This window comes from Triplophysa rosa, linkage group LG16, assembly GCF_024868665.1.
Source record: "Triplophysa rosa linkage group LG16, Trosa_1v2, whole genome shotgun sequence".
Taxonomy (NCBI): Eukaryota; Metazoa; Chordata; class Actinopteri; order Cypriniformes; family Nemacheilidae; genus Triplophysa; species Triplophysa rosa.
In genome coordinates, this window is record NC_079905.1 from 14,726,765 (window position 1) to 14,742,656 (window position 15,892).

General features: G+C 37.5%; 1 protein-coding gene across 1 annotated transcript; it reads right to left on the reverse strand.

The window, feature by feature from the left end:
- Positions 1-419: 419 nt before the first annotated feature.
- pip4p2 (phosphatidylinositol-4,5-bisphosphate 4-phosphatase 2) lies at positions 420-15,352 on the reverse strand. Its single transcript, XM_057355321.1, has 7 exons — positions 15,031-15,352; positions 9,528-9,685; positions 8,243-8,349; positions 6,180-6,303; positions 4,810-4,862; positions 3,711-3,801; positions 420-1,632 (listed from the first exon to the last, which is right to left on the reverse strand). The coding sequence occupies exons 1-7, from the start codon at positions 15,134-15,136 to the stop codon at positions 1,489-1,491; spliced, it is 783 nt and encodes a 260-aa protein (XP_057211304.1). The 5' UTR covers positions 15,137-15,352; the 3' UTR covers positions 420-1,488.
- Positions 15,353-15,892: the final 540 nt, after the last annotated feature.

Here is a 15,892-nt window from a genome sequence, read left to right on the forward strand (position 1 = left end):
TTATAATAAAAAAGTAAAAAATCGAATGACTTTACACTTTCTTGTCTTCAAAAACTTTTGTAATTTTAATATATTATAATTTTAAGATGTATTATATATTGAACATTTGGACATTTCTTCACGAGATTTAACTAGAAAAGAAGCCATTTAATCCGTACATGTCTGAATAATGAGTGTATTACTGTAATGACAGTCTGACCTTTGAGAGACGGTATATGCTGTTAGGCTTTCACTGAGTTGTCATCCGCCTGCATTATCACAACATGTTATAAGGTCTTCCATATTAATGAACAGGTCTGTTCGACAGTGGAGACAAGAATTCTCTTAGCAAAAACACTAATAATGTCACCTGGTACAAAGCAGAGATCAGACGGCCTATTGGCTAATAAACCAAATGAAATACTGTTGTGAAATGCTAAATAATACCAAGTCACGCAGACAATATTTTGACGTTTTATTGAGAAATTATTATTGTTTTAAAAAGACCCAAGCCATATTCCAACTACAGACTTTGTGTGCGGAGTCACATTCAGAACGAGTTTAGATAGGATAGTTATCTCCATAGTTTTGACAAAATACAGAACTACTGTAAATGTACTGTAAGCTACAGCAATACTAGCGATGTTTTACTGAGTTCTGGTATTAGTAGCAGGACATTTACATTCTACACAAAGGAAGGAGCTGTAGACACATGGCGTAACACTTCCACTGTGCCCTTCAGTAACAGACTAATAAAACACTGTTTCTCAGTACAAAAGAAGCAAATTAAAATCATGCACGTCAAATTTTCCGTTCGGTCGTTATTACTGATCAATGAGGGAAACTAAGAGGTACAGTGTTCATGCTTGTTTCTTTATAAAGCCACACAAATGTATGATTATTGCTCACAGTGAGTTTGAGCAGCCAAAACAGATTTAAAATACTCCTAAATTATCATCAGAGAGGCATCCACCGCGGACACTCGAACGGAAATGTTGGCACAGGGTTGAATGAGGAGTTAAATATCTCTGAACCTTGTAAATGACAGACGGTAGACGATGGCAGGCCTCCTTAAAATCTCAGCTCAATACAGCTTTAACAACTAGCAGCGACAAAACAGAATTGCATAAAATCGTAGTGCAACGAGCAAATAGTTTGTAAAAGATCAACTGTTTTGGTCAACTTGTTAACAAAATGCAGTACTTAAAATGTGTACGATGTCCACCCATCATGACAAATCCAAGAGGAGTACCAAGACTGGATTATTCACATAATTTAAATTGACCACATTTCACTTTAATATCTCTAATTATCTCAAATGAGTTTTAAATCATTTAGAGAAACATCAGATCCGATCAATAACTCGATGGAAGAGACGCATTGACTAGTATCCTCTGGATTTTTAAACTCTGGTGTTTGTTACAGGAATACTCATTCAACTATTAACCTGGTAAAATCAGGATAAATCAAATACTGTAAGAACTCTTTAAAGGATGGGCGACTTTTTGTCTATGCAAAGGTGTTCTCTGGATAGCTAACTTTAATAGCTCCCCAGTAGCAGGCCCGTACCAGACAGATAAGACCCAGGAGATATGCGAAGGCCCAGGACACGTAAGAAGCATGGTAACGCCTAGCAAAGTCCTGAGTGCCCACCTGTGAGGAAAAACCAAATATTGAAGTTACACAAAAAATAGGTTCATACACTGTAACACCATGTCTACACCGAACGCGCCGCATCCGGTGTGGACAAAATGTAAAATTATAATAGGTTCATATGCGTTTGATTGTCTTTTTGACACGGTGTAAAAGAAAATTCTGATTAAAATTTTTAGGTCCAATCAAATTGGCTTTACAAGTCAATAGTTATCTACTATTTTCAATTTTTAATTGGCTACTTCAACTCATCAAAATAAATTAAGCAATTTTTATAACTTAAAGTTTTTAACTATTTAAAACTTTTCTACATTACTCATCAAAATAAGGCAAGCAGTTTCAACTTATTTTTATAACCTACAGCAGCTCACAGCAAAAGTCAATTAAAATGACCTGTAAAGTCAACTTGACCTCGTTATAATCGCACTTTTAAAATTTAAGCAAGAAAAATATTTTACATGAAATCTTCATTAATTTTATTTACTTTAAAATGTATATTTTAGGTCTATTTTCAAACAATATATTGGGGTACCTGTATAAAAAAACATGCTTATATTTTGTAGAAGTTTGCTATAAAAAACCTTGCACCCCCAAAAAACAAAATCTTGCACCATGTCTACACCAGACGCGGAGCGGTGTGACGCAACACGATAAAAGACAATAGAACGCATTAGAACTCATTTTAATTTTACATTTTGTCACAAATGTGGATGCGGCACGATGTGACACGTCAAATGTCAGTCTGTGTGTTAGTGTTGTGGAGATTTTTCAATGATTTCAGTGCAGTTTACATAGTTACATAGCAGGTGGCGGCAAGGGACTTTTATGAGTAAGTCTGTCAGTCAGCAGACTATTCAACCATTTCAGTCCAAAAGTCTGCTTTATTCAGGAACTAACTAGGGCTATCAACATGTAAATCATAGCTATTTCAAGAGTGAATCCCGCATTAATATGCCGATGTAATTCCCAAAACTTTGCAGCGTGTATGTGGTCTGAGCAGCATGAAAAACAAGTTTTATACAATTCTGAAGGGATTATATATAACGTTAGCACAGAAACCGCACAACGAGCACTCCCTTTATAATTACTAAAAAGCTGTCACTCATCTTCATCGAGATCTCTAGGACCCCAGAACCAGGCCTAATAATAATTTACGCAAGGCATACAAAAGCCCTGACATGGAGTTGATAAATATAGTGGAAAGATATAGAGAGAGAAAATTACCCCTCAAAAAAGTTCAAGCTTCCTCTTCCCGACTGCGAGTGGAGGTTTATTATTCTGCATCTTTTAGCTGAAGTTAGCTTCACCGGAGTGGCGCCAATCAAGCAGTCATGTAAGCGATGTCCTGCGCTTAGCGGTCTTTAGACGTGGGGCGGGGCGTTTCAAATTTGAAGAGACATGACAACTAGCCCATAAACAAACTCAATATAAATGATTGTAAATAATTAATTCACGAAATTTGCCGTATCCATTGCATTAATTTAATCACATTTGTCATTATCATTTTTACTCAAATAAAAATATCCGAGGGACCCCCATAAGTCTATTTTTTACTTCTTATGGGGGGTCCCTAATGCCTTATGGGGGGTCCCGGATCCCCCCAGCCCCCCTTCAATTCGAGCACTGCGTCGCGTCATGCCCGGTGTAGACACGGTGTTAGTATTTGGTATACTTTAAAGATTTTAAGAGATCTTATTTGCTTTAAAAGCATTAAAATTATTTCTAGGTTTAAACTGAAAAGAAATCCCAGATATTCAGTATGGTCTTAAGACGTTTGGTCAACCCTTAAACTTTTGTTTTAGTTTTTTCAATTGAATGCATCATCATTTGTGACCCAGTATGTGAAAACCCTAAAGTCATTGTTTTGTGATTGACTGTTTTCTATATATCATTCAAAAAAGGTAAAGAACACTGTGAAAATAAACTTAGATATCTTTAATACTGACTGTGTCAAACATTGGAGTCATAGTGTTGAAATCAAAAGTTGTTTATTGATTTGTCAAAATTTGATTTTGAGACTTTAACCTGGTTTTCCCAGACTGTTTCACAACTTTGTTTAGACTATGAACAATACTCACCGTTAAACCTATACCGATGAAAATGCAGATCATTCCTACTGTAATGTAGGCACAGCAGCGCCTTCTGGGTAGGGCACTTCCTACAGAAGATCTGAGGACAAAGATGACATTCATGTGATGCTATTAGTAACACCGTGGCACTGCCCCTTTAAATGGACCAAAGAAAGACTAAAAGCATGTGTTCTATTGCTGGGTTTACTCCTCCGCTAAGCTGTATCCGCCTTTCATTTATTTCACTTGTTGCAGGATTAGTTTCACTGCCTACATTCTGTATTACTCAAATACACTTAAAAATCTTTAGAAACATTACCTATTGCCATAATTCATTTATAACTATATAGTTTTGCAACAAATACCATGGTTATAAATCATGGTTATTGTGGCAAGAGTAAATCTGTGGTTACTATGGTTTTACTACAAAAAAAACCCCAAAATTACTTTAGTTCATTTTTGTATGGAAAGCTAGACTGAGGTGAAGCTACCAGACCCTTCAGAGAAAAATCTGACCTCCCTCGCTTAAGCACAGTTTACTGGGAAAACAGGCTGACCGCCTTACAAATGTTCGTAGTCGACATAGATGGGTCACATGTTCCACTTCTTTCCAAGTTTGAGACCCTTAAAGGCTTATTATAACCCCTCACATGCCTCTCATGTGATGGGGATTTTGAAACATTCTTCTGGAATCACAACAAAGCTTAATTTCTCTCTTTCTTTCGTTATCTGCCGTATCTGTCATACACTCGTACTGCGGGCAGTGCTCATGTTACAGTATGTCAGCATGATATGGTCTGTCACTACTCTCTCCGACAGACTGGCATCACTTTACCCCCACTCACCGGTACCACGACTAGCCAACGTTTATTTATTTATACTTCTACAAAATGCCCTGTACAAGTCGGACCTCAGGCCAGCAATGCACGTCACGCATTTAGATTTATGAGGCATGACATCAGTGGCGTACGAGCACACAAGCTCAAGTCACTTTGTTTGAGTTGTGATACTGCAGAGAGAACACAGTGTTAGTTTTTTCCTGTAGCTCAACTGGTGAAGCGTAGAGCAAAATGCATGAATGTAAGTATATGGCATAATAGCAACTCACATTTTTTTGCAATGTGGGCACTTGGCCAATGTATTGAATCGGAGCTCCATCCACTGTGGACAGAAAACAGAGGAAGTTAAAAAGGAAGTTACTTATGCAAGACGATTCTTTTGACTAATCTTCATTTGACTACGTTGATTTCAGGGGTCAGCGCATGATATTCAATGACACTTTGTTTAAAAAGCTACTAAAACATGATATCAAACAATTAGCCAAATCTTTTGGAGTTGATTTCGGCGAACACATTCATATAAATGAGAAGAAAAAATGAAGGGATTTAACGAAAGGAAGTTCCTGTATATTGCCTATGAAGGTCACAGAGGGTCATGTTTGTATCTGCAATGTACAATGTATCCGAAATAGATTTGCTGAAGGAAATGCCAGTGTCTGCAAGGCAAAACAAACAGTGTTGTTTTAAAGAAAAGAATAGTTTGAAATTCAAATGTATATGGGTAGTTGACAAATGTACTGTAAATGTGTCCTACGGTGTGATAGCAAACTAGCGATGAAGATAAATCTCTCTTATGCTGTTTTATAGATGGTTTCAGTGGTAACAACATAAACAAACGTTATGTGTCCCAAACTTAACTTGCGGTAGATCTCCGCAAAGAATCAATAACTGTTGAGTAGTTTTACTTTAATTTAATACAATTAATATACAATAAAATATTAATATAAATTTAATGTAAAATAAATTGTTATATTATAGCCAAACACAGACGGAAGTTACCTTCGGGCCAGGTGTGTGCGCCCGATGAAACCATCTATATTATTAATATACGTACATATATTTTAAATGATATTTTATTAACAGTTTGTTTTCTAAATTTTGGTTGTCACACCATAGGACACATATATAACTACCCTTATATAGAGACAGAGATTGATAGCAATACAGAATATAGATAAATAAATAGGTCCATATCTGTGACCACAATATACAGACCAGTGGTTCGTGCCGAATAAGACATTTTAATACTTTATTGACTGCAGGCCAGAATGTTTAAGGAATGTTAATACAATGCTGCCTTGCAAACTCTGTCATTACTTCTAATTATTTTGCCATTATATTCAATGAGAGGGCGCTGGTAAGGGCATTAGGACCTTGAAGACCGCAGAGGAATCGCCAATAGCCAGACTTGAGGCAGACTCATCATCACTGCCCTACACAGCAGGAGCATCACAGGACACTAAGAACACATGTACTGTACCAGAAAAACTCTAGAGTTTTTTTTCTCTACATATAAATACATTTACAGTTTTGGCTTTGTCTTAGCTTTGTTTATAAACGGACATTAAATGTTTAAAAGTGGTACATTCAGCAAGAAATAATATTTAATTCCAAAGATGAAATATTACAAAGATCGTACAAGGAATGTGTTTCCGCAGTGGCCGCAGACCACACGCATGCCCTCGGGCTGGACAGGTAGAGCTGGCTGAGCTGGCTGCTCTTCTGGGATCACCATCACAGGACTCAGATTGATGATGCGTCTGCTGGCGGCCAATAAAAACACAATGATTTCAGTACTTACGTCCTTGTGTTTTCAAAGTATTCAGTTATTATTAACAGCTTTCCTTCACAGACGGTTTTTGAACATGTACAAGGATAACAAGAGTTATAAGGATTTTTACAACAATGAGTTATCCCACAAAAACAAGTGTATCCAATAGACCGTTTCATCGGAAGAGCGTGCCTGGACTGCAGTTAACTTCCGGTCTGTGTTTGGCTAGTGTCTAATAATAACTATTTATATGTTATTTAATTTATGTTCAAATTTATTTATATTATTATTTTATTGTTTAATAATTGCATTAAGTTAATGATTTGTTGAATATTGTTGTATGTTAATTTTATTAAATAAACAATTTGTTGAATGGGTCCTGTAGTTTTGTCGCATTTAAAAAAAACGTGTGAGACATTGACATCTAGCGGTTGAGCTTGGTATCGCAGTCTAAATACAAAATATTGGAGGGGCAAGTAACGTTCTTCTCAGTTTTTTTTATTGTTATCAGAAATAAAACCAGAGGATAAGGGCAGTCCACGAACACACGTCTATAGGTGGATTAAGCGGTAACAACATAAACAAATGTGGCGCAAACTTAACTTCCGGTAGACCTCCACAAAGAATCAATAACCTTTGAGTAGTTTTAATTTAATACAATATACAATACAATATTAATAATATTAATATAAAATAAATATTTATATTACTAGCCACTAGCCAGCCTGTGCATTTCCCGGACAACGACATAACTCGCTGGTTAACCACCATAGTACGATGCATGGATATAGCGGGATCGCTGCAATAAATGTCTCCCCACCTGGGGAACCAGAACCGTTAATGATACGTAACAGGATTAAATTAAATGATCCGTCAGATACAGGCAGATATGGAGGAGATGGGGATGGAGGTGGGTTTTGAGGTTCAGCACGATCAAGCGGCTGATAAGGAGCAAAGAAATGCAACTTAAATAGGACGCAGTCTAGTGTGTGTTGTATGACTATTGGTTAACATTGATTAGCTGCATCTGATGTGATCGGATGATGCAAGCCACTGTAGACTCACGTGACCTGCCAGAACTAACGCTACACTTGATTTTCTTGACAAACTAAATGATGTAAAATTTAATTTGTATATATTTAGAATGATGGATATGGAATGCACTGCGTGTGGCTTTCTTACTTTGATCAAAAGCTTGATGCATGTAAGTCCACATGTCATAATAATAAGGAACGATGCTTCTAACCGCAGCTCTAGACCTGTAGTTCCAACCACGCAACTTTGCGATGCTGCTTGCGATTGATCGTTGGAACGATGGTTTTGGGAAACACTTAAATCGTTAAATTATGCTGGAAAGATGGAACTTGCGACCATAGTTGGCTAACTATGCTTTTGGGAAATGCACCCAGACCGATAACCAAACACAGAGTGGGAGTTAACTTCGGGCCAGGCGCAAACGTCCGATGAAACCATCAATTCCACCAACACTGCCAATACACAAAATAAATGACATAAATCGAATTCAAATATAAAAATGTAAATAATTAAAAATAATAAATATATTCAACTAACTTGAATTAAACTAACCTAACCTAATCTAACCCACAGTGCTTAATGTTTACAGTTACAATTAAAATATCAAGTTACATCAGAAACATTGAATGTTTTGAAACATATGCATGCTTTTATTGTTAAAAATACTACCGTACAAACTTAAATTGTGAACTGTTAACTCTTTTTCTGTGAATATTTTGATATATGAATGTGTGGATCACTTTGTGAAAGAAACATTGTGACGTGCAAATCCTTTGGCAGTGCTAATTTTAAAGCACTTGTCACATTTACAGTGATAAACTGTGGCAGTTATAATATCATAACACATATCCGCTGCGCTGAATGACTGCCCACTAAAGTGTGCATTTAACACTTACCAGTTGGGTCGGGGGCATCCTATCCTCCTAGATGTGTCTTTACAGATTAGCAGGCAGTTGCAAGGACATCTAACATACTTCTTTCCTGTGGGCGGGTTTTTTATAGGCTGTAAAAATATATACAGATGATGTTTTAAAGGAAAGCTACAAAACATACAATATACAAGATCCAACACATAGATTTATGATCTAAGGGAGGTGATAATAAAACTTTTATAAATGTAATGAACAGAATGAAGTGGTACATCTGTGAAAAGAACATAGTGATCAACTCTGATTCATTTCAAAGCAGTAATGTTGCTGAGAAAATGGTGTTATGCATTTGAGGTTTACAGTACTTTTTTTTACTCACTTTCTCTAAGCATGTTTAACCAATAGCGCCTGAATAATTCCACTATTGTTGAGACTAGTGAAAATCTGGATTTCTGGCTGGACTAACTCATGAATATTGCATGTGATCTGTAAACAGAGAGCCCTCTCATTAGACAGGGCACCTCCAAACTGAATCTGCTAATACCCTGCACTGAGGTCACATGTGAAGTTTATGAAATATCTGAACCAGAACTGAGCTCTACATGTGCAACCATTTGATTCTGCTCCACTAGCAAAAGTTCATAAAATAATAGATTTAAACATAGTAGGAAAGACATTTACTGCATAATCTCAGTGTTAAATATCTGCTGTCCTTCCAAAATCTTGTATGTCAAAATTCGTTGTTTTTAAGGAAATGGGAAAAACACTGAATGATTTAGCAATGTGTTGTCAAAGTTGACACGCACACTTTAATACATTTTATTGGTTAGATATTTGCAAAACCCCGTGACAAACATAGAGGGTGACTAATAATAATGATTTATGACAAAAAAAAAAACACGGAATATGGAGATACAAGGTTTCAGAAGGACAATAGCGATGCGTTTTGTTTAGTAACTTGTTTGGAGATAAACAAAAACCAAAACACAGAAAAAAGCAAAATTGTATTATTCATGTAATATTTCTTTGTACTAACTTTGCTGTCACGTTTATCATGTCACGTCGCACCTTAAAATATCCATCCACCCATAGACCTGTCACTGTTCATATTCATTCAAACGTTTCTCATGCAGACAATCCAATTACACACGCTTGCACACAGCGCTTGGGAGCTGTTGAGAATATCACACACTATCAACACAGCTTTTGTGTTTTAACCTGTTCGCTGATTTACACTGAATATTTAGACAGATAAGTGACTGTTTATAAGTTGTGGATGAGTAAGCATTAACCACAAATGGACGTGTCTTACCGTGGCCTCATTGCAGACGGTGCACTTCACCACGTGCTGATGGAGCTTCCCATCAACATTTATAAGAGCCTGGCACACTCGACAGTTAATGACAGGAACTCCGCCCACATCTGGACTGGCGATGGCAGTGTAGGGAGGAGGTAATTCAGCTGTAGGAACTTAGGAAGAGAGACACATAGTCTGTCTATAACTTAGGTCCAGCATTCACATATATTTTAGCGATGATGGGCTTTTATGTTACTGGTACTATGTTAATTTAGTTTTCTCTAATGCATAATGTTATAAGTCCATTTAACTTATGCTACTATAGTTTATGATTTAAAGGAATGCTTCACCCAAAAATGGTCCCTATTGACTTGACCATAGTCATTTTTATTCATTTAGATTAAATTGACATTTATAGTCATTTAGCAGACGCTTTTATCCAAAGCCACTTACAAATGAGGCATATTTCTACTTTGCAAAGTCAATAAGGACCATTTTTTGTTTGAACTATTCCTTTAAAGGGCTATTTCACCAGCAAATAAAAATGTCCCCATGTTTTACTCACCCTCAAGGCATCCTAACTGAATATGGTTTTCTTCTTGAAGAATAATGCAGTCGAAGTTATAATACCACGTACCCTTTTACTTCCAAGCGGTAGAATGGGAGTGAATGGGTGTCGACTTTTTGAAGCTCCAAAAAGTGCATCCACAGATGAAAAAGAACTGCTCAACACGGCTCCATGGTCTTAACAAAGGTCTTCTGAAGCGAATTGATGCGTTTGTTTAAGAGGAATATCCATATTGACCGTGCTATTAACGTTGATGTCTAGCTTCCGTTATCCCATGGCTATCCTTTTTCGTAAGTTCTGGACATGGATTTTTCGTTTTGATCCAATAGGATACAATCATCTCTGCGCGGGAGCTTTCGTCACTGTCATTTACCAGAAAAACAAGCCTCAGTTTCACGTGTAGCCGAGGGATAACGGAAGCTAGACATCAACGTTAATAGCACCGTCAATATGGATATTTCTCTTAAACAAACGCATCGATTCACTTCAGAAGACCTTTGTTAAGACCACGGAGCTGTGTCGAGCAGTTCTTTGATCGATAGATGCACTTTTTGGAGCTTCAAAAAGTCGACGCCCATTCACTCCCATTCTACCGCTTGGAAGTAAAAGGATACGTGGTATTATTACTCCAACTGCATTATTCTTCAAGAAGAAAGTCATATTCAGTTAGGATGCCTTGAGGGTGAGTAAAACATGGGGACATTTTTATTTGCTGGTGAAATAGCCCTTTAAGGTGGTCAAATTTGACTTCACCTTAAAGACTTCATTGTGTGTTGCTGGTTATGTATGGAAACAAAATTATGTAGTTTGTTGCTGCTGATCTTACAAATGTATACAAACACTGACGCTATGACTTCTTCAGAGTCTGGAATCACATTGTCAAGGCCTGTGGTGAATATGAATCCCCTGTTAACCTTTACTAACCTAAGGACCCCACACCGAGACTCTGAGGGTGTTTGTTAAACAAAATGTTATCTCTGCTATTCATTCAGACCCCCAACAGAGGTCACAGGTAAATCCTAATTATGATCCTCTCACATCTGAGGCACCATCAGTCTAGGCCATTATGAACACTTATACAAAAATTCTGTCTTATATTTTTTTTACTCATTTTCAAAAATCATGTTTTTTATTGTGGATTCCATTTAATATCAATCAAACTGCGGTTGGGTTGTTTTGATTAAGTAATAACTCAAAAAATATATATCTAACTAACACAATAAAAAACACGATAACATAATCAAAAACATGATTTTTGAACATTTTTAAAACCGGAGTTATCAATGTTTGCAAATAAACTCTTCACGTGTTTCTTCCACGGCCGGTCACTTCTCTTTCTGAGATCAGATCACGCTTGCCAACAACAACAGTCATAGTGCAGCCATGTTGAACATGTGACTCCTCAGCAAAACCATCTGACAGAAACTCTGACCCCATAATCTCACTCAGCTGTCAGGATTAATACATCTCTCTAATAGGTCCAAAAAGTAAGATCTTATACCATTGTAATAAAGCTACAATATTTTTCTCAAAATGGGTCAAACAGTAAAACTCGTCCTTGGAGATTAATCGAGTTTACCAATCTTGTGTACCATCATTTTACATACAGTACATCTACTGTAATTGTTGGGTAAGACTTAATTTTTCTATTATCTTCATGTAATTATATTTTCCTTATTTCTTTTAGCGTAACTGACCTGTACTGACCAATTATTCTAATGGGCTAGTTGCACAAGATGGCGCTGGTAAGTTTTTGCGACGCCAGGGTCGGCAGACTAATTTCCGGTCATTTAACACTATCTAGTTGTTTTGGCTTAACGAGGTGCTCAGCAATGTAAAGAGGATCTGTCATATCGCTGATGTATTACTCTTTTTTTATCTAAAAAACAACCATATTTGCCGGCCAGAAATCCTCCTTTTCCCATACAATATTACCGGAAATCAGTCTGCCGACCCTGGGGTGCCAAAAGCTCACCGGCGCCATTTTGTGAAACTAGCGAATTAAAAGCAAAAATCAAACATTGTATTTGCTACTAAAATATTCAGCACAAATATTCACAATATTGCTCCACTCCCAATGGCCCTTGTCTTGCATTGGTCAGACACACAGCTGGTCCAACCCCAATCTCACACCATTATTAAAGTCAAACTAGCTCTTGTATCTCGTGTTTGAATGGACTATTGGCATCAGATAAAGCAACTCTGTCAGACAAACAAGGGTCCCGATGGATTCATAATCCTTTTTGGATTCTCTGGCCATCTTTCGAGACAACATAAGGTTTAGCTGCCATCTAACACGTGTTTGCATTAATGCAGCTGTGTATTTTGTAAAACAATGAGAGGTTTAAAAACACCTTACACACTAATTTCTTGATCACCAGCCCGCACCACATGTAAGATGAGAGGCCTTTTCCCAGCCCTACAGCCAGCTGTTGTCCTTCTCTCTATCATGTGTCATATCTGAGAGATCTGAGCGATCCACGTGTAAGGAACATTGATTTAGCATTAGCATTAGCATGCATTGACAATAGCATGAGTGTAGATTACTCATGCTTATTCCTTGAACGTGAATTGAATATACAGATAAACTAAAAGAGACATTAGAGACACATGCAGAACTTCTCCTGCAACAAAAAATGTGCAGAAGAGAATGTTGACAAACACAAGCATATCAGTACTGATTCCTAAATAGGGGTGTACGATACGCTCAGCTCACGATTCGATATGATACACGATACTGGGTAAACGGTTACGGTTGTATCACGGTATTTGGACAACATTACGAAAATGAAACTGACACTCAAATGACAGATTTTCAGTTATTTTGTTAAAGAATTGATAACATTCCAGATTTAATTAATGGCTTTCCTGTGGCTCAGTGGTAAGAGCATGGCGTTAGCAACGCCAAGGTCATGGGTTTGCACATACTAACAAATGTATAGTATAACGCAATGTAAATCGCTTTGGACAAATGCATACAAATGTAAAAAACAAAACTGAATTTTAACATAAAAAGATATATTTTATTAAAAAATGTATTGTTATAGCTCTACGATACATATCTTAAGTTATTTTGTAACGCGATATACGATACTTTGATATAGGCTATTGTTACACTCCTATTCCTAAACATTATTTGGAAATCTAAATTCTTATCAAATTGATTATTTTCTATTTATTCCACTCAACTGCAAAGTCATCTGGTTTATGGTCTGAAGGTGAATGCTAGACACGTATTGGTAGCTGAAAGTAATAAATAAGTCAATGTATTACATTTTTGAGAACTGTATGAGTAAGGGCTGTCAAAATTCTTCAAATATCAGATTCAGTGTGAGTCAAATCTACAATACCTAACCTTCGAGTGTGTCAATTCAAGCCCATTCACGGAATGTCGAACAAGGTCAAATCTGTTTCATATCCTTTTACAGTTTCTCACCCAGACCTTTACCATGATAGATTATTAAGACAGCACCTGCCTCTCCCTCAATTCTATACATTGTAGTGCTGTACACACACACACACACACACACACACACACACACACACACACACACACATATACACACACACAGGCACACAAATAAATTCAGCTTCGGCTTAAAACTGCAGTTTAACTGCAAGAAACAACAATCTCAGCAAGCTAAACAGTGTTGTGCATTACAGCCAGGTTCAGCAGTTCCTCCCTCAACAGGCAAAACTAATCTAATACAGTCAAAAACAGTGAAAGAAATCCAGGGATTTGAAATACCAGGCCAGGTAATAACACTAAAGCAAACCAACACATATACCATAATCTCACCACGGTATGGTAATACAGCCATCACGCATAAAGATGAAAATCTGATTACTACAGTAAAAATGTAAATCTACAGATGCTAACCAGGAAGTGAAACATGGGAGGTTTATAAAAAGGGAAAATGGGTTGACAGATTTGAATGTTTCGTTTTTCTGTATGAAATCTGGATCTTAAAACAGAAGGACATTCTTGAAGGGATAGTTCGCCCAAAAATAAAAATGCTTTCATCATTTACTCACACTCAAGTTGTTCCAAATGTGTATAAATTGCTTTGTTCTGTTGAACAAGAAGAAAGATATTTTGAAGAATAAGGGAAACCAAGCAGTTCTGGGCCACCATTGACTATAATATTGTTTGTTTTCTACAATAGGAGTCAATAGTGCCCCAGAACAGTTTGATTACAAACATTCAGACAGATTTCTTTATGTTCTGGAGAACAATGACATTTGTATAGGTTTGGAACAACTTGAGGGTGAGTAAATGATGACCGAACTTGGACCTGATTACATTCTTCAGCCTAAAAACAAGCGATTTAATCTTGTTAATTTAAATTTGAGAATCGGCAATTGAAAAGCGCATATAGGGTAGGGCAGCATTCTTATCATCTATATCTATCAATGTCAATGGTACGGTGTAGTTTTGACCCTGCCAACAATATATTCATATTGTGACACTGAACATTGTATTTCATCCTTTGTTTGTGCACTTGTACATGCGTAATATGTTTACAGACCCACTATAGGCCTGTGTGATGAATACTGGTCTCATCCATATGAGAGCAGAACATCTCAAACAGCAAATGAAATGTCACTTGCTCCAGCAACCACAAAAAACTGATAACAATCTGATATCTAGCATGCGGGCTGGACCATATCCAGCAGCAATATAAATGTCCAACCTATTGCATAGGCTACCTAGTTTACAATACCCGACACATTATGTTCATGGAATAAAACATTTTGCCCCCATAGATCGATAAAGAAATCCGATGTGGATCGAGGCCCGACAGGACCGACCTCGTCTGAGCTGATATTCCTTGTCTAGAGACAATGTATGGCATAAACAGGCTGTGGGCTGCAACAGATCACTGCTCAGTGCTCACTACTGTCCGCCCTAAATGATTCAGCACAGTCAATCACAATCCACGCATTTACCTCTCGAGCTCGCGTCCTGCAGGTACGGCGGAGCTGTGGGCGTGACATTCCCCGAGGTCGGTGCTGACAGCAGCGGAGAACGTTCATCCATACCGTCGGAGGCCATTATATGAGCAGAACAGCCGACAGCACGGAAAAACAACAACAACAGCGGCGACGAATGGTAGTCTCCGTCCGCTGCTCTGGAGAGGGGGCAACGGGATTGAGCAGTAGGCTGTGACAGTGATGAGGCGGAGTCAAAGACGCAAACTGGGAGGATGCGAAAATGCTGTGGGGTGGGACGGGATCTCCCTCTGACCCTCCGGTATCCTCTGTAAATATCGCACATTAGTTTTTCAGACCTGCAAATAATTCGACCTTGCCCTATACATTTACTCAGCAAGCGGGAAATACAATAAATGTATTGTATTCCTGTGCGTTTCCGGTACTGTAACGTTACGTCACGACAGAAAATGCAATTTATCACAGCCGATCTAGACGTCTTGCGTTTTATTTGAATTTTATACATTTTCAAATGCATGTTTTTTAATTTGTAAATATTTACAAATTTCTTTATAAATTATTAGACATACTTGTCCTATGCGTGCTTAAACAAACGATTACTCAACGAACTATTACCTCAAATAGATGACCTTAAATTTGAACTATTTTTCAGGAGTTGCATGTGCACAAGTAAGCAGTAATTTGCATACGATCATACTGTAACAGAAAACAGCTCATGCGCTCCGTTAATCCTACCATTGCGAAGGTTTTGCTAATGAATATTAATTACGTTTCGTGACGTTGCCCAGTTGGCCTTACCTGATTTGCCGAAATAAAGACGGCGATATGTGGGCGTTGTCGCCGTATTACATGATTAGTT